Below are 27,999 nucleotides of genomic sequence, written 5' to 3' on the forward strand. Positions count from 1 at the left end.
TTCGTGTTGACAATATAGACACACCTCCTCGGATCTCCAGTTGTGTAGTGACCGTCGCAGAAACCACACGCCATCGCCATGTCCGGAGATAACCTCACTGCCGTCTTACACCAGACGAAAGACCTAAGATTGGTAAGTTACCTATCACATTTTTGGAATCATTTCAACTATAGATATAAACTTTAGGTAGTTGAAATGAAGTTAGACGCCAATATGTGGCTGTGCATTTATAGTTGACGTAAATAGTAATTTTATTATAAATACTATCATAAATAGTGAGTTAATCGCGGGTTAGCAGGTTATTATTAGAAGTGTTGTTGTCCGGTTAGCGATCGATATGTTTGCCAAGATTGACGTATGCAGACCGACTAGTGGATAATACCATTCAGTTTGTTTACCCCTGTCTATCTTTACTTATCCATATCCACATACCTATATCTACATATACATATATACTTACAGAGACAAATATTGGTAAAACTAGTCAGGATATAGCGTACAATTTATTTATCATAGATTACAGGCGGTTTCTTATCGGGCGGGCAAAAAGCCGGGTTACTGTTATTTGAAATTAATGCTAATCAATTAATATTCCTGTATGATACGAGTATTGACTTAAATAACGTATACCTTTAAATTATTACCTTAATGTTTATGTTAATTGATCCATTTAGGTGAGTATCGTATGAATAATGCCTTATTTTCACAGTCGTCATTATTACACGTATTAGTTATCACATTTGGTGTGCACCTATAGGTAATGTATGGGTAGGTATGTATTATTATTAAATATTTTTTCCCACATGCTCGTAAAGGCTCTCTTGATTGTTCAAAAACTGATGAGAAAGTTGCATTTTATCCACATGTGGGGTAAAGTATTAATCAGATGCAAATTTTGTTTTTGTTTGTTCAAAATTTGTTACCTTATGTTAGCTCGTAGAATTGAATTTTAAATGATGATTTTGAATGATAAATATTTAATGACGTTCATTTGGATTTTGTTTGATATACTTAATAGATACCTACAGTTAACATTTTCTTCGGGTTGGTGCGTTGAAAAATTTTGTTTCACTCACGAGCAACATTTTGTTTAACCCTCGACTTTGAAACCCTCGCAACGCCCAAGATTTCAACTTTGCTTAAATGGCAATTTTTTGGCTTTTTTCTTAAATAACTTCTAATCTATATATTTTAAAATTATAAAATAAATATATGTGAAATTCTCAAAATGAGCTCTTTCATTTGACATATAACACGATATTGTTTGAAAAACTTTATTTTTTAATTTTCTCATTTACCCTTTGCACTTTATATGACTATAATGTATGTATACTTACCCTTACTTCAGATAGTTGTGGCTAGATCCTTGTCTATTTGCCACTTTTAGATAAATTAATTGCAATTTAAATGTATTGAAACGGAGCGGTCGACCTTGAAGACAATTGCTTGGCGGCATTCTTAAACAGGCATTGATACTTTACTTTGTTACCATTTTACGTAACTATGTATAAACAAAAACGGTCGTAAATAATAAAATCCGATCTGTTAATCGCCGTCGTACAAAGTTGTGTTTTGCTCACGACTTCCTCCAATATTAATAGATAATTAGTTACGTACTCAATACTAATATTAATCTCAATATTAAGGTGGTTCTCCTTGCTCGATTTTCATACAACTTTCTTGGCACCCTAGCTCCTATTATATAGGGTTTCATCACTTGTATATGTAATGGTTGGGTAGTATATATATTTCTGTCTTCGCTTAACGTAAAAAATACTAGATTTTGATTAAAATTATTAAGAAAAAAGCCTTTGAATATTGGTAAAATTTTGCCTCATTGCTTGTTTGTGTGAGTGATGCTTATAGTATCGGTGTAATTCTAACATGGCGACTTCATTTGACAAGCAATCATTTTTAATTTGTCAAAGGTGTAACAGATGGCACTTTAAAACCGCAACACAGATTACCTGTGTATTTTGTTTTATTTTCACTCAATAGAGGGAGGTGTATTTCATGCACAAAGCATGTTACGAGTATACCTACTCATTTAAGAATCTCCTTTCTGATATAATTTCATTCCCAGATTTAATATAACTTAATAATTATTAAGATTATTACACAATAAAATACATTTATATATTTATAGAAAGGTCAATCCAAACAATCATTCGCGTTACGGTCGTCCACCGAAAACCCTTGTGAATTCTGCTTTCGTTTCGGTAAATGTTCTCTGGAAAAGCCTATATTTATTGTAACAATGATTTTTAAACTAAAATACCTAGCTATATTTTTCTCAAAAATATATAGATATGTGGAGAAAAATGTCATCTTCTTGTAAATAAACAAGATTCTGTAATATCTTCTGCTTGTGCATAACAATAACATTAGTAGATGATATTTTTAGGGTTCCGTACCCAAAGGGTAAAACGGGACCCTATTACTAAGACTTCGCTGTCCGTCCGTCCGTCCGTCTGTCTGTCACCAGGCTGTATCTCACGAACCGTGATAGCTAGACAGTTGAAATTTTCACAGATGATGTATTTCTGTTGCCGCTATAACAACAAATACTAAAAACAGAATAAAATAAAGATTTAAATGGGGCTCCCATACAACAAACGTGATTTTTGACCAAAGTTAAGCAACGTCGGGAGGGGTCAGTACTTGGATGGGTGACCGTTTTTTTTTTGCTTTTTTTTTGTTTTTTTTTTTGCATTATGGTACGGAACCCTTCATGCGCGAGTCCGACTCGCACTTGCCCGGTTTTTTTAAATACATTTTTATAGTAGGTATTTTTGAGAGTAGGTATTTTCAATTAACAATTTGGCCAAAAGTAATTTATGGAATGGGGAGTCAAATATCAGAATGGAAATTGTATAACAAATCCATTTATACCCAAATTTCAATTGCTTATTGTAAAAAGAATAATAAAATCGTACTTGTAATTGGAACCTAAACTGCTCTAGTGCAGAAACGTATCATTTCCTGCACACCTTTTACAACAACAATGACCCTCTTTCATATATTCGGTCAAATTGTGCTTTTTGAAAAACTAATTATATCCAGCCTTTTATGAATGTAGTATGATACCTTAGGGTATGGTGCTTTACGCACACTAGCGTCCCTTCCCCTCCCCCTGACGCAACCCCCCCTTTTTGCATGAAATATGTCCCGGTTCACAGTTTTTTACATTTTTTGAGGAAAGTACTTATACATTTTAGGAAAAAAGTGTCAATGAAAGAAATAATCCTTAATAAATTCTTAATAAAAAAGGTCATATTCATTTTTTTTATATGATGCACCTAATTCATATATTAGCTTGTCAAAATTCGAAATAACATAGTTTTTACTTAGGGTTCGAAACTCATTTATTATACACGGTGTAACATGAGGAAACCGAATAATTTTAACAGCGTATTCCTGATCACATTTAGAGACAAAAATGTCCTATAAACTTTTTGAAATTCGCCTAGTTTTACCAATAAAAAAAAACAAGTTTCTATTGTTACATAGTTCAAAACGCCTTTTTGATGGCGATGTTGCTACTATGGGATTTAGTCTAAATATCCTTATTGATATGTCAAAAAGTGACAAGTAACACTTTGCAAAAACTAAGTTTTACGAAAAAAAACCATTTTAAGTGACAAGTTTACCAATAGCATTTAATTTTTATATACAAATTCATTCATAAAATTAAAAAAAAATCCAAACAAATTTTTTTTTTGGCGAAATTGACCTAAACACATATTACATCTTTTCCTTTTTTTTGACCTCATGTATACATTTTAGGATAAAAGTGTCAATGAAAGAAATAGTTCCTTATTAAATTCTTAGTAAAAAAGGTTATATTCATTTTATAACACTTATTATACAAGGTGTCCTCAAGAAATGCGAAAGATTTTATTTCTGAGGTCAAATTAAAAGAAGGAAAAAATGTTTGTATGAGTTTAGGTCAATTTCGCCGAAAACAATTTTTTTTTTGTTTTTAGGGTTCCGTACCTCAAAAGGAAAAAAACGGAACCCTTATAGGATCACTCGTGCGTCTGTCTGTCTGTCCGTCTGTCACAGCCGATTTTCTCCGGAACTACTGGACCAATCAAGTTGAAATCTGGTACACATATGTAAGTTTGTAAACAAATGAATTTTAAACATGGGGGCCACTTTTGGGGGGTAAATTAAAAAATTAAAAAATTAAAATTTTCAAACTATATCATGTTACATATCAAATGAAAGAGCTTATTGTAAGGATCTCAAATATATATTTTTTATAATTTTCGAATAAACAGTTTAGAAGTTATTCAAGAAAATAGGCAAAAAATGACTATTCCCCCCTCCCCCTTTATCTCCGAAACTACTAGGTTTAAAATTTTGAAAAAATACATAAAATAGGTCTATACCTATAGATGACAGGAAAACCTATTAGAAATGTACAGTCAAGCGTGAGTCGGACTTAATTACAGTTTTTGATCCGACTCCTACGGATTTTTTAAAGATTTCACTCACGTTTCGCATAAATAATGTTTAGTTTTAAGTTTATAAAATACATATGTATGTTAGTCTGTAAGGTATTTGTAATATGGGCCTTGTTCCCTGAATTAAATATCTAAATAAATAAAATAAAAAATACATTGTTAAAAATTGTGTAATATACGGAATCCTTGGAACGCGAGTCCGACTCGCACTTGGCCGCCATTTTTTAATTTTTTGAATATATATGTATGTACATAAAAAGTAAATGTTATTGGTAAACTTGTCAGTTAACATGGATTTTTACTTTTTTTTTCGTAAAACATAGTTTTTGCAACGTGTTACTTAATTGTCACTTTTTGACATATCAATAAGGATATTTAGACTAAATCCCATAGTAACAACATCGCCATCAAAAAGGCGTTTTGAACTATGTAACAATAAAAACTTGTTTTATTTTTTTAAATTGGTATTAACTCTGAAACTAGCCGCATTTCAAAAAAGTTTATAGGACATTTTTGTCTCTAAATATGATCAGGAATACGCTGTCAAAATTATTCGGTTTCCTCGTGTTACACCGTGTATAATAAATGAGTTTCGAATCCTAAGTAAAAACTATGTTATTTCGAATTTTAACAAGCTAATACATGAATGTTCATCATGTAAAAAAATCAATATGACCTTTTTTATTAAGAATTTATTAAGGATTATTTCTTTCATTGACACTTTTTTCCTAAATTATTATTACGCTGCACAAACTTCTTCAATGATAAATATTAACTGTGTAGTTTAATTTGATATTCCTATAATTATAAGTTTGTGCAGCTAATATAATTGAAATAGAACTTCACTTACAGGTAAGTTCGTTTAATTTCCAAATATATTCTTTCCTCAAAAAATTTAAAAAACTGTGAACCGGGATATATTTCATGCATAAAGGGGGGGTTGCGTCAGGGGGAGGGGAAGGGACGCTAGTGTGCGTAAAGCACCATACCCTATGGTATCATACTACATTCATAAAAGGCTGGCTATAATTAGTTTGTCTTCCCCATACATTAGAACACAATTTAACCGAATCAATAGCATGAGAAATGAAACGGATATTTCTTGTTTTCTTTGCATTAGCATTTTTCTCTCGATAATTTAATCAATTTGCAACATAAGTAGAAGAATCCTCATATATCCATAAATATCAAAATATAAAAGGACATACATTTTCAGAAGAATTCCCCGTGCGACGTTGCCAAGTGGTTTAAAGTACAACATGCTCGCAACGTTTGGATTTCAATAAGTCGACAATGAAAAATTATATTTCAAATCAATTCAAACTTGATATTTTTGACAGTAATGGGTTACTTAAATAAGAAGGCATTTTTCGCCCGGGTTTACTATGGTCAAATGGTCTAGTGGCTTTTAGCTACTGAGTATAAGTCTAACAAGTTGAACAGCATGACAGGGTTCAAACCACGAACAAAGACTCATTTCTTTTTGTATTTATTTATTTATTTTGTTTCATCTTTTTGGTAATTTTATATGCCTTATTTTAAAAGTTATTTTAAGTAAATGTGTTGTATTTGATTATTTCATGTAGGTATATCATTTCAATAAAATTTTGGAAACTTTTATTTTATACCTGGTCAAGCAAATCTTGTCAGTAAAAAAACCGGGCAAGTGCGAGTCGGACTCGCGCACGAAGGGTTCCGTACCATAATGCAAAAAAAAAACGGTCACCCACCACTCCCGACGTTGCTTAACTTTGGTCAAAAATCACGTTTGTTGTATGGGAGCCCCATTTAAATCTTTATTTTATTCTGTTTTTAGTATTTGTTGTTATAGCGGCAACAGAAATACATCATCTGTGAAAATTTCAACTGTCTAGCTATCACGGTTCGTGAGATACAGCCTGGTGACAGACGGACGGACGGACGGACGGACGGACAGCGAAGTCTTAGTAATAGGGTCCCGTTTTACCCTTTGGGTACGGAACCCTAAAAAGGCGCGAAATCCAAATGTTCTATGAACGATATCCCTTCGCGCCTACATTTTTCAAATTTGCCGGCTTTTTCTACTGACAAGATCTGCTTGACCAGCTATACTTCGTCGATAGTTGACCTCTTATGTACCTATTCTGCGATCCTAATTAGCCTCATGCATGACTTTTTTTTAATTATTTTAATCATTATTTATATCCTTTGAAAACCGGAAAATAAAAATACTTTTATTAATCTTCCCATAATATTATTAAAAAATAATTAAAATACTGAAAATATTTTACTCACGTAAGTTTAGTTTCGAAGAATAACATACGCTTAAAATAATTCAAAAGAGAATGCTAAAATTATAAAATAAAAAAAAACTGGCATTGTCGGGGTTTGAACCATGTATCTTAGCTACAATCTGATTTTTTTCAAAATAGAGGCTACGGGTGCCACGAGCACATGACAGTTGATGGTCGAAAACATTAGTTGCTTCTGAATGCCTTGTAATTCTTAATCGTTGCTCAAACAAGAATTTATTATTTAATTTCCAATCTTTTTTCAACAATAAACATTTCATCCGCTGCGCCCTCTAGGTTACTTTACTGTAACATTACGAATCTGCTGACATTTGACACTGACTTTAAGGTGACTTTAAGTACGTAAGTGTGCGTGAATGCAAGAAATTGCAATATTTTGCAGTTGGATTCCGGTAATAACGAAATGAGACAATGTTGAGTTGAACATGTCTCGATTTGGATGTAGTATTTTTTATAGTTTTCGCACATATCAACACATCTTATGAAACTTTGTATTTTGGGAGAAATAGTGAAAATCCACAATTCGTGCACAGTGACGCCATCTTTTGGCTGATAATCGGCATCCCATCCCTAGACATCCACCTTAATAGATAATTACGAAAGACTCACGTAAATACTTAGGCCCTAAGTATTTACGGTATTTTCAGTATGCCCTAAGGGCGTACTGAAAATTCCTGGACGGATCACTTAAAAAAAATAAGTCTTCTCATTTATCAGAATCCAGAAATTTCAGTATGGCCCACGTAATAAAATATGCTTTTATCTATTACAATGTCCCGTTTTGTTACTAAAAAGCTTGTGAAAGAAACGTTGTATTCCCATTTGTCCCCGCCCCACGTGACCGCCGCCATACATGAGGCTGGGACAGATAGGAATGAGTCAAATGAATGCAATTATTCCCATCTGCACCGGCGGGGACAAATGGGAAACACCAAAGAAACCTTGCTTTGATATCTGCTAAGACATTGTGAAGTACCTACTTAATCTTGTTTTTCTTTGCAGGAACAAACTCCAATCCCTGAGATAAACGATGATGGTAAGTTTCAATACTTACTCTAAATAAGTTTGTGTTCTGACAATATGTTTGTAGTACCTAAGTCTAGTCTTGCGCACCTTAGCCTTAGCCAAAATCGCATCCTAAAAAACTCAAAGAAACCAGACGTACTAGTTAAGGCAGTTATCTTTCCTCTGTGCATCTAGATCAGCATTTACCAAACTATGGGTCGCGACCTATTGATCGGTGATGGGTCACCATCGAATATTGAGTGATGGGCCCTGAAACAGTACGACATTATCCGACATTTCCGTCCGATCGAGCTATCTGAGACGAGTTACCAATTCTCTTTTATGCCCCATTTTAAGACGGCCAAAAGGTGGGTCCCGAATTAGACAGTTTTTGTTAGATATGGGTCGGAGCTCAGTCAACTTTGGGAACCACTGATCTTTTTTACAGATCTTCTTTCAATTTAAGAGCTGGGCTCTTGTCGGTGCAGCGTGATGAAGATGTCTCCACCTTGGTCGGTCCAAAGCCAGCCCCTTTGTGTCCTGGTACGACACGGCCCCTACATGCTCCTTTACTTGGCTCATATAGCTCTTCCTTGGTCTTCCCCTCCCTCTCTACAGATCGAAGATTTTAAATGTCCTCCGTATACAGAAGACAACATTTCAGCTGCGTACTATTTATAAAAGCTTGTGTCTAAAGTGTTACATGAATCCATTTCAGAGGTACTTCTGCGCATGGACTGCGTGGGTATCTGCGGGTCCGACGTGCACTACTGGCAGAGCGGCCATTGCGGTCACTTCGTGCTCAAGGAGCCCATGATTATGGGACATGAGGCTTCTGGCGTCGTTGCCAAGGTAACCACACATCTTACGGCTCGACCGCTAGCAACTTGCGACGGCGGCAGCGATAACCATAGCTTGGAGCGATACACAGCGATCTGTCCTTTCGTTCCCTATTGTAGCTGTCGCTGCCGCCGTCGCCAGGCGCGTAATTTAAATTTCGTGGCCGAGCCGTTAGAGGTGCTACTACGCGTGGACTGCGACCACAATCGATTGTGGAAGTAGTTGTTTTTATTTGAAAGTACCTATATTGGTAAAGGTGTCCTGATATTACGTGAAACGGATAACAGCTGTTAGGATGCTAGTTGCGATGCTAGATGCGGTGGTATATATATATATTTATATTTATATTTATAGCACCCGTTCCTTTCGGGCCCATTGGAAAGTGCCGGGCGGCCGTGTAGTTCTAATAGCCGCTTTAGCTGGCTTTAGGGAGTCATCCCTTCCTATTCACACTACTATTTTGACTATTAATTAATTATTGCCTAACGAGCTAACAGACAACGTTAATTTACATTTAAATTCGTTTTGAAAATCGTTGAACGTAAATGTTTGTTATTCATAATAGAGTCAGTCAATTGATTAAATAAGTTCCTTTTTATAGTTCCAGTTCGCTTGCGCAACAGGACGCGGTAGGTCGTGCGCATTCCGCCTTGCACCTGGCCGCGAAACCGGTAATTGCTAGCAGTGATAACAATTAAAAATAAGCGTCAACAGTGTTGTATTTCGTGATGGCGAAGTGTTGCGAATGCGGAAAAATTGTGTCCAAGAAGGATTCTGGATTACAGTGTAGTACGTGCAATAAATGGTGGCACGGTAGATGTGTATCCATAACTAATGAGCAGCTGGCCGCGCTAGTATCAACCGACGCGGCATGGAAATGCCGGAAATGCACGGGGACTACCAAAAACAAACGAATCTCCATAATACTACCAGACCCAGTTGAGGACGACAACAACAGCGAAGTTATGACACCAGAACCGGAGCGTCACAACAAAGACCAGCTCGTCAAAGAGATACGTCAACAAATTAAGGAAATTTGGAAAGACGAATTAACTCGACAAATAGGACTGGTGCTCGAGAAAGAACTAAAGAGTCAGCTACAGTTCTACTCTGATAAGATAGATGACTATCAAGAATCCCTAGACTCATTTAAGGAAAAAGCAAAGAGGGTAGAAAACGAAAACATAGACTTGAAAAATAAACTCATTAACATGAAAAACAAAGTAGAACTCCTCGAACAAAAGGTCCATACCATGGAACAAGTCCAAATGGGAAATCACCTGGAAATATGCGGCATACAAAAAACGGAGGGTGAAAACCTGAAGGATATTGTGAAAAAAATCGCTGAAAAAATAAACCAGGACCCCGACGACGTCATACAGACATACAGAAAAGCCAGTAAGGCACCAGATGGGCAGAAAAGGAATTTAGCCACAGTAGTGGTCACACTTCGCGAAGGACGGCGGGACAAGTGGCTGGACGAATCCAAAACCACCACCCTCACAGGGCGCGACCTCGGGAGACCGGAAGATTACAGGATCTTTATGCGTGAGGCCTTATCACCCACGACCGCCTACCTACTCTGGAAAGCCAAGTCGGAGCTAAAGGAAACCAATATGTACAAGTTTGTATGGTGTAAAAAAGGATGCATACTTATCAAGAAGGACGAACAAGGTAAAACACACCCTATAAGATCGGTGAGTGATATTGAATATTGGGCTTCCAAAACGGAGTGACAGTGACTCTTCACACCTATAAAGACATCTAAATGCCTACCTATAGAAAAATTGTTAAATGTCTAGCTCACTCAACATCAACGAAGGTACTTTCAGCAGTTGGAACGATTATATAAGTGCTATTCCAACAGCATGTCGATATCTTATTACACTGCATGTAAACATAAGATCGATGTTATTAAATTTCTCGCATTTAGAATACATAGTTACACATAGTAGTCGCATAATAGACTTAATTGTACTTACGGAAGTTAATATATTCGATACATGTAAATCATTATTTAATTTAGCGGATTATAACATGCATACTAATCTTAGAAAAAACCGGAAAGGTGGGGGAATAATATTATATGTACGCAAAACCATCCCATTTACCCTGATCCCTCATGCGTCTTTACATTTTGAATCGTTATGCGGGCGCATAGACATAAACAACAAAGAAAAAATCAGTATCTGTGCGGTGTACCGACCGCCCGATAAATGCAAATCGCACTTTGTAAACGAGTTATGTACAACTATAAACCACATCTCCGACAAAAATAAAGTAATAATTATTGGGGACATGAATATTGACTTGAAAAAACAAAATAGTATTAATATTATGTATTTAAATAAACTTTCTGAACTAGGACTACAATGTGGCATAAGTCAATTCACCCGAGAGGAAAGTAAAGGAAACATAATATCGAGATCCTGTATAGATCATATCTTTTTAAGGCCGATTAATTGCCACCCAGTACATACCGGGGTCATTAACATATCTATTGCGGATCATTACATAACAGGCTGTGCGCTAGCGATAGCCGGCGCAAGCGCCCGTGCGCCCGCCGCGGCGCGATTAGTCACCGTGTTAGACAACGATAAGGTCGATATTGCGCTGCAGCAGGTTGAATGGGATGAAGCGCTCGCCTACAATTGTCCGAATAAAATATTTAACTTCGTCAAGGAAAAAATACAAAATGCATACGATGAATGTAAAAAGACAATAAGGTGTAAAAATATAAAAACTAAATGTAAATGGGTAAATAAAAAGATGTTAATAATGTGTAAACAAAGAGATAAAATGTATAAAATTTGGAGAAAAGCGCCGGAAAAAATTGAAAACAGAATTTTATATAATAAGTATCGTAACAAAACAAATAAATATATTAACTTTATTAAAAATAGGTACATTAAACAAGAAATTACTAAAAATTTTAAAAATTCGAAAAAAATATGGCGCATAATTAATGAACTGTGTGGCAAAATAAATTCTTCTATTGATGAGGTAATTATGAAACATTTTAAAATGAACGAAAGAGAAATATGTAGTAATTTTGCCCGAGAATTTCATAATAATGTAAATAAAATATCAGTCCCATGTAAAATACAAATGCTCGACCATACGGGGTTTGCCGGGGCCGCAGATGTGGCAATGAGGGTTAAAAAAGCGACATGTGACAATATTTCTAAAATAATCAAAGGTTTAAATGATAGAAAAAGCCCGGGGTATGATAAAATTCGAGTCATAGACATTAAAAAAAATTGTCTTAACATTACACCAATTCTTACTCACTTAATTAATACCTGCCTTGCCACATCTGTATACCCCGAACAACTCAAAACTGGTATAATACGCCCTATTTACAAAAAAGGAGCGCATAAAGACTATAACAACTATAGACCTATTACTATATTGTCGTGTATCGATAAGATAGTTGAGAGATACCTCGGTAACGAAATCAGTAACTTTTTGAATCAAAACAATATAATAAACAGTAAACAATACGGTTTTCAAAAAAACCGGAGTACCTCTCAGCTACTTTGTGACTTTAACAATGAAATCAACGAGCACATGCATGAAAAAAGGCATGTACTCGTTGTTTTCATTGATTTTAGCAAAGCTTTTGAAATGTTAGATTATGAAACGTTGTATTGCAAACTAGAGCAGAGCGGTATACAGGGCCCTTTAGTTAACTTGCTGAAAAACTATCACAAAAATAGACACACACGAGTAAAGATAAACAACACATACAGTGACGAAATAAAAACCGAAAAAGGCACGGCACAAGGATCCATAATCGGCCCAACTGAGTACTTGCTGTATGTTAATGATATGTGCAACATAATAACCGAGGGCTCTGTCTATCAGTTCGCGGACGACACATGCATTATCACAGCCGACCGTGACATAGCGGCCGCCGAGCGCACAATGCAATCTAACTTCAACACCCTTTGCAAATGGGCGCACGACGTCGGTTTAGTAATTAACGCGCAAAAGACGAAAATAATGCATATCCGTTCGGCTCACAATAAAACCACTCATGACATTACTGTGTTTGCACACCAACATAGCTGCTTGCACCAACATAATATCACAAACTGTAACTGTGATAAAATCGAAGTAGTCACAGAACACATGTATCTTGGGCTCATAATCGACCATAGATTCAACTGGGGACCTCATATTAATTATGTGTGCGATAAATTAAGAGCAATTCTAAGTAAAATGTCAACCCTAAGGTACAAATTACCGTACAAAACCTTGCGTATGCTGTACTTAGCCCTGGCTGACTCTGTGATCGGTTACGCTCTGAGTACATATGGTAGAACCTTTAAAACATATATAGAAAAAATATATAACCTACAGATAAGACTACTGAAGACAATTGTACCTAAGCATATAAAAAAGAAACACGAAACAGACTACTCTCAACTTTTCAAATACTGTAATATACTCCCAGTTCAAAATAAATGTAAACTAGCCATACTAACTGAAGAATATCACCATGTTACTAAACTAAAAGAATATATAAGATGTACAAAACTAAGAAGTTTACAGAGCCAAAACAAATATTGTTTACCCAAATATAAGAACATTTATGGCACTAGACTGTATACATATATATTGCCTAAAATATTAAATGATTTGCCAGAAGATACTAGATTAAAATATGTAAACGGGAAAAATAGAAAAAAAGTAATTAAGACGCACTTGTTACAATCTAACGACTTTAGTTACATATATTAAGAATTTTAATTAGTATAAGATAGATATGTATATTGTCATGTTATTTTCTCGAACTCCCCATCGGCATACAAACCTCCTCAAGGTTTTGCCCACGATGGGTCTTGTAATAATAATGTACGTTATTTAGCTTATTGTTCAATAAATTAAAAAAAAAAAAAAATACGAGAAAATGTATGCGTATCGTGTCTGGTAGGTATGTATAATAGAGGTCTATTACTACCAGAAACTTGTTTTTCATATAGGAGGTATGTGAATATAAAAAAAAACCGGGCAAGTGCGAGTCGGACTCGCACACGAAGGGTTCCGTACCATAATGCAAAAAAAAACGAAAAAAAAAGCAAAAAAAAACGGTCACCCATCCAAGTACTGACAACTCCCGACGTTGCTTAACTTTGGTCAAAAATCACGTTTGTTGTATGGGAGCCCCATTGAAATCTTTATTTTATTCTGTTTTTAGTATTTGTTGTTATAGCGGCAACAGAAATACATCATCTGTGAAAATTTCAACTGTCTAGCTATCACGGTTCGTGAGATACAGCCTGGTGACAGACGGACGGACGGACGGACTACTACCTGGCCGTGACGGAGGCTAAAATATCCACCAGTGTGTTCGGGTACACGGTGCGGCTAGATGGCTATAGCGATTCAGAGCAGGTGAGCCCATTATGCGGTGACCGCTTACCATTAGGTGGGCCGTGTGCCAGTTTGCCACCGACGTGGTATATAAAAACCCGGGCAAGTGCGAGTCGGACTCGGGTTTCGTACCATAATGAATAGAAAGGCAAAAAAAAAAACGGTCACCCATCCAAGTACTGACTCCGCCCGACGTTGCTTAACTTCGGTCAAAAATCACGTTTATTGTATGAGAGCCCCACTTAAATATTTATTATATTTTGTGTTTAGTAGGTATTTGTTGTTATAGCGGCAACAGAAATACATCAACTGTGAAAATTTCTATTGTCTAGCTATCACGGTTCATGAGATACAGTCTGGTGACTTCAACATTTATTCAGCAAATAGGCCACAAGGGCACTTTTACACGTCAACATACAAGCAAAACTAATAACAATACATCAACAGTTCAACACTGACTGACAGACGGACAGCGAAGTCTTAGTAATAGGGTCCCGTTTTACCCTTTGGGTACGGAACCCTAAAAAATTACACCCAAAACGACGAATTCTGAGGTCTATGTCACAGTATTTAAGTTGGGATTAGAATATGTTTCTATTGTGAGTTACGACATTTTTCTATCAGATACACACAAATACGACTGGACTGGACACACCCGCGCATTTACGTCAGTAGCGCGATTAAATTATACAATTCAAGATATAAAATAGTTCGTTTCTTTCTGCACGATGTTTTGAACGTAAACATGCCTATAAATTACCTATGAAAATATCATATCGTGTACATAATAGAGAATGTAAAAATAAAATTTGGCATTGAAACTCGGATGCTGAAAATTCATATTCGCAAATTTGCAATACTATTTTCTGAGTTCAAGCGCCACAGGTCAGTTGCATAGCCAAATACTATAGACAGAACCCTAATCTGATACAGTTCATAAATTGATTGAATTACTGGTTTGTAGCCACAAATGCTAGTCATGCTATTCATGGTCTATTCCGATTTATAACTTTGATAATACCTTATATCGCTATAAATGTAAATATGTTTATAAACTGTTACTTGGTTTGGAAATCTAAAATACCTACCTACTTCAAAAAACTCCTACACTTATGTAATGCAAGTACAATTATTACGGGCTTATCTTTATAATATCTTTATTACTGCAATATCGGTCATATTATTATTGCATGTTTGTCACATGTGAATGAATTTAATAATATTATACCTACATAGTGTGGGTAATCGCTGAAAGTGTAACAATAAGATAATAATGCAATAAAGCTGGATAAGTGTTAATACCTACTATATTCATAATCACAGTTACTTATTTGCTTATGCTGAGTTAAGTACTCAAGAAATGTCACATCGGTTAGGTACGAGTACTTACCAAAAATAAAGGACACGCGTGTAAGGACGATTTTATGGATTTTAATTGCAAATGTAGGTTACCTATCTGCATCGTAATGTTGAAGAGCTGGGGGTCTAGCGAAGATGACAATCGTACATCGACAAATGCATTATAACATTTTCACAGATAAATTTGCCGTACCTAACAAAACAGTATGTCTTTATAGTGACCGTAATTTGCGGTTTTTGATCGCATCATAGAGGGTTTATGATGTATGTGTGTAGTGTAGATTAATATAATTAAAATACTGTGGATATCGGATACCTAAGTGGCCCAGTGAGCTGACAAACAACTGACTCTAGATATCGCGTGATACGGCGATTTATCGAATGTCGGATGATACTGTTAGCTTATTGATGGGATCAGTTAGGTCATGCGTATCTTTATGGTCTCATAGCGTGATCTAAAGGTTAAGTGTAATTACTGATTTTGAACCCCAAACACCAAAAGAGGAGTAGGTATTATAAGTTTAACATGAAATGTGTGTCTGTCTGTGGTATCGTAGCTCTCGGATGAACCGATTTGAATGCGGGTTTTTAATAGAAAGTCAAGATGAAAGCAAATCTTGGTGGAAATTAAAGCAGTCGTCTGCAAGAAATTCAGCTGTTATTAGAACTAGTAAAACGATTGCATTAAAAATTGTTGGATTTATTGAATTATTGAGTATGAGTATAAGTCTGTACGGAAGAGAAGAGTCGTGGAATGTATGGGAACCTACAGCACACACTACGACTCTTGTCTTTCCACACAGACTCTACCTACTGTCTTCTGTATGAACGGCAATACATCAAAATACTCCGTCCATAGCTGTGTATTACAATCGTATTATAAGTTGCGGTCTTCTGCTAAGAATATTTTTACGCTATCAGCAGGCGTGGCTCACGCCGCGATTTCGTCGTTTTGCTACAGGTAGCTAAAAGTACATCCGTTCCACACCAATTTTGGTGGGTAGCCATAAGCCGCGCGGTGGCACTGTCGCCTCCTAGCGGCCATATCTATCCTGATCGTAAGAGACGCGTTTTGTTAGAGAGTGAGTCTTCTGTACCTAGTACTATTATTTATTCTGTGCTATCAATAACAGTTGAAATAACTTCTAACAGTCTTCAAACGCAATTGCAGGTTGGTGCTAAAGTGAAGAACCTGGTCCCAGGCGACCGCGTGGCCATCGAGCCGGGCGTCCCGTGCCGCTACTGCGAGTTCTGCAAGACGGGCCGCTACCACCTCTGCCCCGACATCATCTTCTGCGCCACGCCGCCCTGCCACGGCAACCTCGCGCGCTACTACAAACATGCTGCTGACTTCTGCTACAAGTGAGTGTTGTATTGTAATACTATCGGCCTACGGAAGACCTCGGAACATCAAACGCAATTGCAGGTTGGTGCTAAAGTGAATAACCTGGTGCCAGGCGACCGCGTGGCCATCGAGCCGGGCGTCCCGTGCCGCTACTGCGAGTTCTGCAAGTCGGGCCGCTACCACCTCTGCCCCGACATCATCTTCTGCGCCACGCCGCCCTGCCACGGCAATCTCGCGCGCTACTACAAACACGCTGCTGACTTCTGTTATGTACAAGTGAGTGTTGTATTGCACTACTCTCAGCCTACGGCCTCGGAACATCAAACGCAATTGCAGGTTGGTGCCAAAGTGAAGAACCTGGTCCCAGGCGACCGCGTGGCCATCGAGTCCGGCGTGCCGTGCCGCTACTGCGAGTTCTGCAACTCCGGTCGCTACCACCTCTGCCCCGACATCATCTTCTGCGCCACGCCGCTCTGCCACGGCAACCTCGCGCGCTACTACAAACATGCTGCTGACTTCTGCTACAAGTGAGTGTTGTATTGTAATACTCTCAGCCTACGGAAGACCTCGGAACGTCAAATGCCAATAATTCACGACTTTGTACGGTTGTAGCGCGCACTCAGTATACGGTTGTAGTAAATTGCAGAAGAAACGGGGTTTCAGCATGTATCATCAGATTTTAGCGTATAAAATATCTTGTTAACACTGTTAACTGACATTTAAACCATATTTTCTCTGTTTGCGAGCAATTCACGTCTAGATGCAGGCTCAAAACTTCCACCTACGCTACCTCATTGCAGTTCCTCTATGCAGAGAATTGCTATACATCAAAAAGAGGTACGCCGAGCTCTGCTGAATCTTGACGTGAATAAGGCCAATGGACCAGACGGTATACCTGCACGTGTACTAAAGCAGTGTGCGCCTGAGTTGTCTCCTGTACTGACACGCCTGTACCGCCTCTCTCTCCAAACAAGAACGGTGCCGAAATCCTGGAAGCTTGCAAACGTGCAGCCAGTACCCAAGAAGGGTAGTCGTGCTGATCCCTGCAATTACCGACCAATCGCCATTACCTCCATGCTCTGTAAAGTCATGGAAAGGGTACTTAACGGCAAACTGCTGGCATACCTCGAAGCAAATGATCTGCTCAGTGACCGTCAATATGGCTTTCGCCGAGGTCGGTCTACTGGGGATCTTTTAGCGTATGTCACGCACTGCTGCGGCGAGGCCATCGAGAGGAACGGTGAAGCGCTTGCTGTTTCACTGGACATCTCGAAGGCCTTTGACAGGGTTTGGCACGCAAGTCTCCTTAGCAAGCTTTCTGCTTGCGGCATCCCTGCTGATTTTTGTAGCTGGCTATCTGATTTCTTGAGTGAACGGTCGATCAGAGTAGTTATTGATGGCTGCTCTTCGGACCTCATGGCCATTGACGCCGGTGTTCCTCAGGGGTCTGTTCTCTCCGCAACCCTTTTCCTGCTCCACATTAACGACATGCTGCAACCCAGCATTGTAGGTTATGCAGATGACAGTACGGTTGTTGAGAGATATTTGGCTAGTGCAAGGGACAGCAGGGAGGATATACGTTCACAGAGAGAGGCCATGGTTGAGCGAATGAACTTGACCCTTAGTCTCGTTTCCCAGTGGGGTGATGACAATCTGGTCACGTTCAATGCCTCCAAAACGCAGGCGTGTCTATTTTCCGCTAAACGGAGTCCATTCGACCTGACTCCTTCTTTCCGGGGTGCATCTGTACCTATTACCGACAGCCTGGAACTCCTCGGCATGGAGCTGAGTTCAGTCCTCGGCTTCGGCAGCTTCATTGAGTCTAAAGCACAAACTGCGGCCAGAAAGCTGGGCGTCCTAAATAAGGTGAGGCGATACTTCACACCTGGACAGCTTCTAACACTTTACAAAGCTCAAGTCCGGTCGTGTATGGAGTATTGCAGCCACCTGTGGGATGGCTCAGCTAAATACCAACTCGCCGCTTTGGACTCAGTGGAGCGCAGAGCCAGGAGGATGATTGGCGACAAGAAGCTAACGGCTAAGCTTCAGACTTTGGCCCATCGGCGGAAAGTCGCCAGCCTGTCGGTATTCTACAGGTTGCACTTCGGGGAGTGTGCCCAAGAGCTACACGAGCTCATTCCACCGTCCCCATTCTACCATCGGACTTTTAGACGCACGGCCGGTTTCCATCCTTACTTGGTAGATATTCCGCCAATTCGCACTAAGCGCTTTGCTTCTACTTTCCTTATGCGCACTGCCAAGGAATGGAATTCCTTGCCGGCGTCTATATTTCCGTGCTCTTATAACCCGGCAACCTTCAAATCAAGAGTGAACAGGCACCTTCTGGGCGAGCTCGCTCCATCGTAGGCCACGTCTACGCCTCGGCTAGTCTGTGGCCATGAGTAAACCCATGCATAATAAAAAAAATATATATATTTCTGAGACGTAAAAGGCTTCCCAATGGTCAGTTAATTAACTGTCGCTGTTAGAACAAGTAGTCTTATTCTTAGAGAGTAGGTATTCATACCAGCCTGTTCATACTAAGCTACTGATACTCTCGATATAAAAAAAACTTACTTTTGATGCGCGTCATTCTTCTCTGAAGTCTGCATCTTTCTACGCGCTGGTTTTCTCATTTATTGACGTTTTCGGACTTACTTACTTGTCAGTCCACTGGCTCAGTGACCCAAAATGATCTTGGCCTCTGACACAAGAGAGCGCCACTCTGCCCTATTCTGCATCATTTCACGCCAGTCACTTACCTAAACCTATTCTGTTTCCTCAGATTACCTGACCACGTAACAATGGAAGAGGGCGCTTTACTAGAGCCCCTGTCAGTGGGTATCCACGCGTGCCGCCGCGCCGGCGTCACTGGAGGCTCCACCGTGCTGGTTCTAGGCGCGGGACCTATAGGCCTGGTCGTCATGTTAGCTGCTAAGGCTTTCGGTGCCAGCAAAGTTCTCATTACAGGTGAGTGCTGGTAGGAGAGCTATTACTGACAGTGGGTGTCCAACTATCCACGCGTGCTGCCGCGCCGGCGTCACTGGGGGCTCCACCGTGCTGGTTCTAGGCGCGGGACCTATAGGCCTGGTCGCCATGTTAGCTGCTAAGGCTTTCGGTGCCAGCAAAGTTCTCATTACAGGTGAGTGCTGATAGTAGAGCTATTACTGACAGTGGATATCCAACTATCCAGGCGTGTGCCGCGCCGGCGTTACTGGTGACGCTTGTTCTAGGCGCGGGACCTATAGGCCTGGTCGTCATGTTAGCTGCTAAGGCTTTCGGTGCCAGCAAAGTTCTCATTACAGGTGAGTGCTGGTAGTAGAGAGCTATTACTGTCAGTGGGTGTCCAACTATCCACGCGTGTGCCGCGCCGGCGTCACTGGTGACGCTTATTCTAGGCGCGGGACCTATAGGCCTGGTCGTCATGTTAGCTGCTAAGGCTTTCGGTGCCAGCAAAGTTCTCATTACAGATGAGTGCTGGTAGGAGAGCTATTACTGACAGTGGATATCCAACTATCCAGGCGTGTGCCGCGCCGGCGTTACTGGTGACGCTTATTCTAGGCGCGGGACCTATAGGCCTGGTCGCCATGTTAGCTGCTAAGGCTTTCGGTGCCAGCAAAGTTCTCATTACAGGTGAGTGCTGATAGTAGAGAGCTATTACTGTCAGTGGGTGTCCAACTATCCACGCGTGTGCCGCGCCGGCGTCACTGGTGACGCTTATTCTAGGCGCGGGACCTATAGGCCTGGTCGTCATGTTAGCGGCTAAGGCTTTCGGTGCCAGCAAAGTTCTCATTACAGGTGAGTGCTGGTAGGAGAGCTATTACTGACAGTGGGTATCCAACTATCCACGCGTGTGCCGCGCCGGCGTCACTGGTGACGCTTTTTCTAGGCGCGGGATCTAATAGGCCTGGTCGTCATGTTAGCTGCTAAGACTTTCGGTGCCAGCAAAGTTCTCATTACAGGTGAGTGCTGGTAGTAGAGAGCTATTACTGACAGTGGGCGTATTCAACTATTCACGCGTGTGCCGCCCCGGCGTCACTGGTGACGCTTGTTCTGGGCGCGGGACCTAATTAATAGGCCTAGTCGTCATTTTAGCTGCTAAGCATTCGGCTCCAGCAGGATAGTGGTCACGTTGCTAAGGGTATTCGGAATTATACAATAATATACTTAGGCCGGTTCGTCATAGTTCCATATGAAGCGGCACCACCTTGGCACTGATTTGAAATAAGTGCATCTGGTACAGTCAACTGTAAAAATATGGATGCAGCCAACTTATTCAAAAATATGTCCCGTAGTTCTTAATTCGCTGTTATAAGAGCTAATGGGACATATTTTTGAGATGATTTGTCAGTTGACTGTACTACCACTAATTATATGACTCACGCAGGACAGAATTGGCTAAAAATAATTTTCACTAAGGCATGAAAATTTATGAAGACAGTAATTTTTACTATATTCCTGTTTCCTTATTTCATACACCATCCAATCCCTTCTGGACTTTGGACCCAAAAATATAATGATGGCAGTAGATTTTCCTATAAATTTTAAGCTTTTATTTCTGTTTGTCTATTTCAGACATCCTTCAATCCCGCCTGGACTTCGCCAAGAAGATGGGCGCGGACGCGACCATGCTGGTCACCCGCGACGACAATGAAGCCGACTTAGTGGCCCGCACCCATCAGCTGTTGGGCGAGCACCCAGACTTCAGCATTGATGCGAGCGGCGCGCAGTCCACCGTGCGGCTTGCCATGCTGGTGAGTAAACGGGGCGGCAGTTACACGACAGAGTGGGTGAGATAGAGATGGAGGATGGACGGACAAGCCATCAGCGTGAAGACTTCCACGCGAGCTCGCAATATTTGTGAGACAATGGGACAGGATATTCGCGGACAAAGCGAGCGGAGTAGAGATAGGAAATGGAAGGACCAGTCAGTAATCTGCGATGAGGTGGGGTTAGTGGCCTACATGCATCGGGAGAATCATGCGAAATGCGGGTGGGATAAAAATGGTGGTACGAGTATATATAAAACGGAACGGAAAAACGCCTGAGTATGAATATTATTCACCAGAATATTCAGGGTTTTTCCAGCAAAGAATTAGAAATAGGTTTATTTTTAGATAATAATAATGTTGAAGTTATGTGTATCACTGAACATTGGCTGAAAGTTGGGCAGTTTTTATTTGATTTTGTTAACTTTAAATTAGTCAGTTTTTTTGCTAGACAGTCTGCTGTTCATGGTGGTTCCCTGATAATTGTTAAAAATTGCATGAAATCTAAAGAGCGTAAAGATATTGTAAATTATTCCATAGAAAGAATTATCGAAATTTCCTGTGTAGAATTAGAAAAATATATTATTGTATGTGTTTACAGACCACCATCAGCTGACTTCAGCACATTTGAAACTACAATGGAAAGTGTGCTGAAATTAGTATGTAAGGGCCAAAAACATGTTATAGTCTGTGGAGATTTTAATGTTAACTTGCTCGAGTCCTCTAGTAACACTGTTAAAATGCTGTGTTTGTTTAAATCATTCAATTTATTTAACTTGTTTCCTGAACCTACTCGGGTAGGGGTAACTAGTGCAACATGTCTGGATAATATATTTTGTAATTGTGAATGTATAGATAAGCAAATATTTAACTGTTTTTATTCTGATCATAGCGGTCAAAGGGCTGTTTTCTTAAGCGATATTCGTGATACTCCACAAACAATAACATATAGACCCATTACTAGTAGTCGCTTGGAATTATTCAAAAATGAAATTCAAAAAAGTCTTTGTAGGTTACCATTTTCACATTACAACTGTAATAATTTGTATGAAGATGTTTTTAACGTAATTCTTTATCATTTTAATCAAAATTTCAGTATGAAAACTATTAGTGGGTCAAAAACTAGAACAAAGTTTAGTGAATGGGCTACTGCAGGCATTTATAAAAGTAGAAAAAGGCTTTATGAACTTTATAGTGAGAGAGAGCTGAACAAAAATACAGATTTCCTGGACTATGTGAGGAACTACTCAAAAATCTTCAAGAGAGTGTGTTTAACAGCCAAAGCAAACTATACAAGTTCTAAACTGAAAGTGTCGGACAACAAAGTGAAGACAACATGGAATATTATAAATAAGGAAGCTGGTAAATGTAAATCACGCGATTGTCAAGTCAACATTGTCTCGGATAAACAACAGACCATGTCAAACAACGATGTTGCCTCGGCATTCGAAGATTATTTTTCTAAAATAGCTATTAATACCACGAAATGTCTACATTCATCTTCGTCTCGAGCTCATTCCTTACTTTGTGCTAATGTTAAGAAATGTAAAATTAACTTTGAGTATACCTAGTCTAGTAGATTCAGCAATTATTGTTAAAACATTCAAGTCACTCAATTTAAAGAAAACGGAAGACTTATGGGGAACATCCGTTAGAGTCATTAGTCATGTCTTGGACGTAATAGCGGCTTACTTAGCCGTAATTTATAATATTTCAATTTCACAAGGAGTCTTTCCAGATCTTATGAAATATAGCAAAGTCATACCTCTTTTTAAATCGGGTGATTCGAGTGATATGGCTAATTACCGTCCAATATCAATACTTCCTGTACTAAGTAAAGTTTTTGAAAAGTTAATGTTAAATGATCTACTGGGTCACTTCAACAGACATACTTTACTCACAAGCAATCAGTTTGGTTTCACAAAGGGCCGTTCCACGACCGATGCTGCTTCGGTACTTATTAAACATATTTATGATATTTGGGAAAATTCTTGTGATGCAATTGGCATATTTTGTGATCTTTCTAAAGCATTTGATTGTGTGGATCATGGAACGCTCATTTTGAAATTAGAACACTATGGTCTGTCAGTAAATGCCCTAAACTTTATGTCTTCTTACCTTAGCAACAGAACACAAACAGTTGTTGTAAACAAAACCCGGTCTAGCGGTACTGTAGTCCAATTAGGAGTGCCACAAGGTTCTATTTTGGGTCCATTCCTGTTTTTGGTTTATATAAATGATTTGCCATGTGTAGTAGAAAATCTTTGTGAAATTGTTCTTTTTGCTGATGACACATCATTACTTTTTAAGGTTGATCGTAAATCTACCGATTACAGTGTAATTAACAGTACACTCGTTAATGTACTAAACTGGTTTACTATGAACAATTTGCTTCTTAATGCTAAGAAAACTAAATGCATTCGATTTTCTTTGCCGAATGTTAAACCAGTCGATACTAAGATACTTTTGAATAATGAATGCTTAGAGATGGTAGATAAAGCACTGTTTCTTGGTTTAACATTGGACAAAAATCTACAATGGAGTCCTCATATAAGAACACTAGCAAACAAATTAAGTTCGGCCGCTTACGCTGTGAGGAGAATTAGACAATTGACTAATGTTGAGACAGCTCGCCTTGTTTATTATAGTTATTTTCATAGTGTAATGTCATATGGTATTCTGGTTTGGGGCAAAGCAGCTGACATACAGACTATATTTGTCTTACAAAAGAGAGCCATTCGTTCTATATATAATTTAAGGGTGCGTGAATCATTAAGAGAACTTTTTAAAGAAATTAATATTTTAACTGTAGCTTCCCAATACATATATGATAGTATTATTTATGTTGTTAAGAATCTAGACTCCTTCACTAAGAATTCTGATGTCCATAACTATAATACTAGAAATAAAAATAAGCTTGCTATCTATCAGAAAGTTTCGTGTTCGTAAAGTACAGAAGTCATTCGTTGGGCAATGCATTCATTTTTATAACAAGTTACCTGAGGATGCTTTAAGATTACCCTTTCCAGCTCTTAAGAATTACTTAAAAAAGTCATTGATGTTGAAGGCTTATTACAGAGTCGAGGACTACTTGACAGACAAACATGCATGGTCCAAACCAGAAACTGTAATAACGACAAGTAGCAATTAAAAACATTGTATTATGTGTAGAGTTAAAGGTGACTCAGCTCAGGTAAGAAAGCACATCAAATTGTATGAAAGCATCTCATAACAATCAGTTAGATTCATATAATATGTATTCTCATTTCTTTTATTGATTTTATTTTCTTTTCCTTTTGTAAGATTTGATTTGTTTTCTGAAAGAGCTACGTATTTGTGATTTCATGTGCATATATGTTTATTTTTTATATCAAATTCTATAAAGTTATGTACTCACTGAGTATAATTGCATGAATTCTATAGTAATTTAAATTGTATTAATTACTCGTAATGCATGTTATTATAAGATGTAATAATGTTTTGAAAAGATGTGTCCCGCCGAGTTTGTTGCCGGTCCCATATTGGGATACCCTCCTCCAATTGAGGGGGGATTTAAATCTTCTCGGGGCAGAGGTGTACGGTTGGAGCCGGTAAATTTATTTGACGTTCATAAGCGCATTGTAATATGCCTACTTGAATAAACTATTTTTTATCTTTATCTTTATCTATAGCCAGTAGGCTAGGCATGAGTGCCAGAGGAGTACCTCTGGCCTAATTAAGGCGGTGAAACGAAGATAGTTTGTAGTATGTTGTGATTTTACTATAAATTTAAAGTTTTTTTTAAATATGGTATTATAAATGCTCATTCCAGGCGACCAAGTCAGGCGGTACCGCGGTGCTGGTTGGAATGGGCAACCCGGAGCTCACCGTGCCCCTGGCGGGCGCCATGAGCCGCGAGGTTGACATTCGAGGCATCTTCCGCTACGTTAACGAGTGAGTACTAATAAAGCACTTGATCGACCTTATTTCTTTATCATAAGGTTTACGATTGAATGATTGGTACTATGTACACGAGTTTACACGACCAACCTTCGCCTGCCCCAGTTGGCAATTGGATGTCGATGCCGTGGGATTGACTATCGATATGTACCTACAGGTTTTGGTATGCTCATTGCTCAACAAAACTATATCTGCAGTTAATGCAGACAGAAACAAGGTTAACCACGTCTTCTTAACTCTTCTACTTGAGCTTTTACTGCGTACACGAATTACGTATGTAATTTTTTCCTCATTTGTAACGCACCTAACATCGTTAACCGCTCAGCTCCGCTCCGAGCACTCGCGTCAGCTAACGGACGCCCTAAAACGATGCGCCCTGCTCCCTCAGGATTTCTGAGATTACGTACCAACAAATCTTGAAAGGGCTTTAGACGTGCCTGAACACATTTTATACTCTGCCGAACTACGAAGACACTATTAATGAGTTTAACTTTAATATTATTATCAATCAGGTACCCCATCGCGCTAGCAATGGTGGCGAGCGGCAAGATCAACGTGAAGCCGCTGGTGACGCACCACTTCTCACTAGAGGAGACCCTGGAGGCCTACGAGACCTCGCGCCAGGGCGCCGGCGTCAAGGTCATGATACACGTGCAGCCGAGGGACACCAACAACCCCCAGAAATTCTAAACTTGGTTTTAAAAGGTGGCCAATGGCAGGGTGTCTAAATAATTTTATTCCTAGTGGCCAAGAGCTATTGATTGTAAACAGAGATGTGAAAAATACTTTATAAAAAGTATTTAAATACAAAATACAAATACTTCCTTGATAATACTATTTCAAATGCAAAATACAAAATAGTTTTTGAATTTGTATTTAAATACAAAATACGAAATAGGTATTTTCAAAATACCTTTTAAAAATACAAATACTTTGCGATAAAAGGTACTCTGAGTAGTGAATACCTAGTCTGAATTAAAGAGTATTACTCGGAATTTCCGAGTTGAAAAGACTCTTTATTCTTTGAAATCAATCCTCTATCTAAAGTGCAAATTTCTAGTTGTTTGCTCATATTAACCGGTAGGATGTAGGTATGGATGATGGTTACGGCCAAATTTTAAAGCATTAATTTGTAATGTTTTACAGCTAGTTTTTTTTAGCATTAGTATAATGCCTCTCGTTAGTGTGATGAAAACGTCTCGTTTGTGTTTCACCAGGGCAGAAAAGTTTGTTCTCCTCTCGTGCCTTGAAACCCTCGCAACACTCAAGATTCCACTTTTTTAACCACTCGCTACGCTTGTGGTCATGTGCGACGTTACTAAACAGATTCAACAGTTCCATGTTAAAAGAATGAGAGAGTTGCCAGGATTGTAACATCAGAAGAGATTGTAACTCCTACCTACTATTAAGTATTTTGAAAATAGAAAATGGGACCTATTTTCTATTTCTATTTCAAATAAAATACAAAATAGTTTTCTTCAAAAGGTATTTAAATACAAAATACAAAATAGGTATTTTGCATTTAAATACAAGTATTTCAAATAAGTCACATCTCTGATTGTAAAATAGGCATTGACGTATTTCTCAGGACGGGCCTTACTGGTACTAGTTCAGTGGTGTCACTCACGAACTCGAGCCAATCGTGCAGTCTAACGCAAATAGTCGCGACCAATCGCGCACGTGATGCGAACTCATCAACCAATCAGGTTGTAGCTGTGTCACACCGCTATACTGGGCCCATTCATGCCCCATTCTTATTGCCCGTAAGGCCAGTACTAAGATATGTCAATGAGTCTAGGTATGTACAAAAGTTAAATTGTAAAACAGAAGTCTATTGTACCAAACTTAGGTTCGACAACAAAGACAGCTGAACTAGTCCATCTGGCATCTATTCTTTTCTTATAATATAACCAAAGTTACCGTATAATATGCGGGGCCCTACAGTGACATCTAAATCAGCTGACAAATTAAACTACTGTTAATAACTCCTTGCCACTGGTTCTTCCGATACTTACCGACCATTTCTGTCCTCTAAAATACTATTATATTTGAATACGAATGTTCTATTCTATTCAGAAGGCGCATTTAGGTTTTAAAAATATGAAATTTCGTGAGAGTCATGAATTTGGTAAATTAATTTGCCTATGTTTTGACACGTTTACAGGGTTATTTTTTAAATCTTGCATTGTTGTAAATGCATAATTATTTATTAAAGCTACCGACAAATAACAAAATTTAATTGTGCTAATCCTACAAATTACAGATATATTAACCTCTTAAAACATACTATTAGGGGCTATTCATAAATTACGTCATTTCAAATTAGGGTCTGGACATCGGATGATGGTAGCATAACGTAGGAGGAAACGGGGTCATTCGAAGCATGATTTTTGGATGATTTTATTGGGGTTCAAAAATCGATGACGTCATTTATGGACAGCCCCTTACCTACTGAAGTGGTGCTCTAAGCAGTCTAACCCATTAATAAAATTGTAAATGTTAGAACTAAGAATGTTGTACTTATGTATTTTATAGGCGCTGTTGGCGAAATAATATTGTAGATTGATAACTTGAAACACTATGAAATAAATTATTTTATTACA

At 38.6% G+C, this 27,999-nt stretch overlaps 2 protein-coding genes across 2 annotated transcripts; both read left to right on the top strand.

Moving 5' to 3' along the window:
* Window positions 1–8: 8 nt before the first annotated feature.
* LOC134669491 (sorbitol dehydrogenase-like) lies at window positions 9–27,999 on the top strand. The gene is made up of 8 exons (XM_063527078.1): window positions 9–132; window positions 7,763–7,796; window positions 8,484–8,617; window positions 16,515–16,705; window positions 19,474–19,658; window positions 21,264–21,442; window positions 25,269–25,390; window positions 25,909–27,999. The coding sequence occupies exons 1-8, from the start codon at window positions 79–81 to the stop codon at window positions 26,084–26,086; spliced, it is 1,077 nt and encodes a 358-aa protein (XP_063383148.1). The 5' UTR covers window positions 9–78; the 3' UTR covers window positions 26,087–27,999.
* Window positions 9,296–11,163, top strand: LOC134669460 (uncharacterized). The gene has a single exon (XM_063527039.1). The coding sequence runs from the start codon at window positions 9,334–9,336 to the stop codon at window positions 10,339–10,341; it is 1,008 nt and encodes a 335-aa protein (XP_063383109.1). The 5' UTR covers window positions 9,296–9,333; the 3' UTR covers window positions 10,342–11,163.

Source organism: Cydia fagiglandana, chromosome 12, assembly GCF_963556715.1.
Source record: "Cydia fagiglandana chromosome 12, ilCydFagi1.1, whole genome shotgun sequence".
Taxonomy (NCBI): domain Eukaryota; kingdom Metazoa; phylum Arthropoda; class Insecta; order Lepidoptera; family Tortricidae; genus Cydia; species Cydia fagiglandana.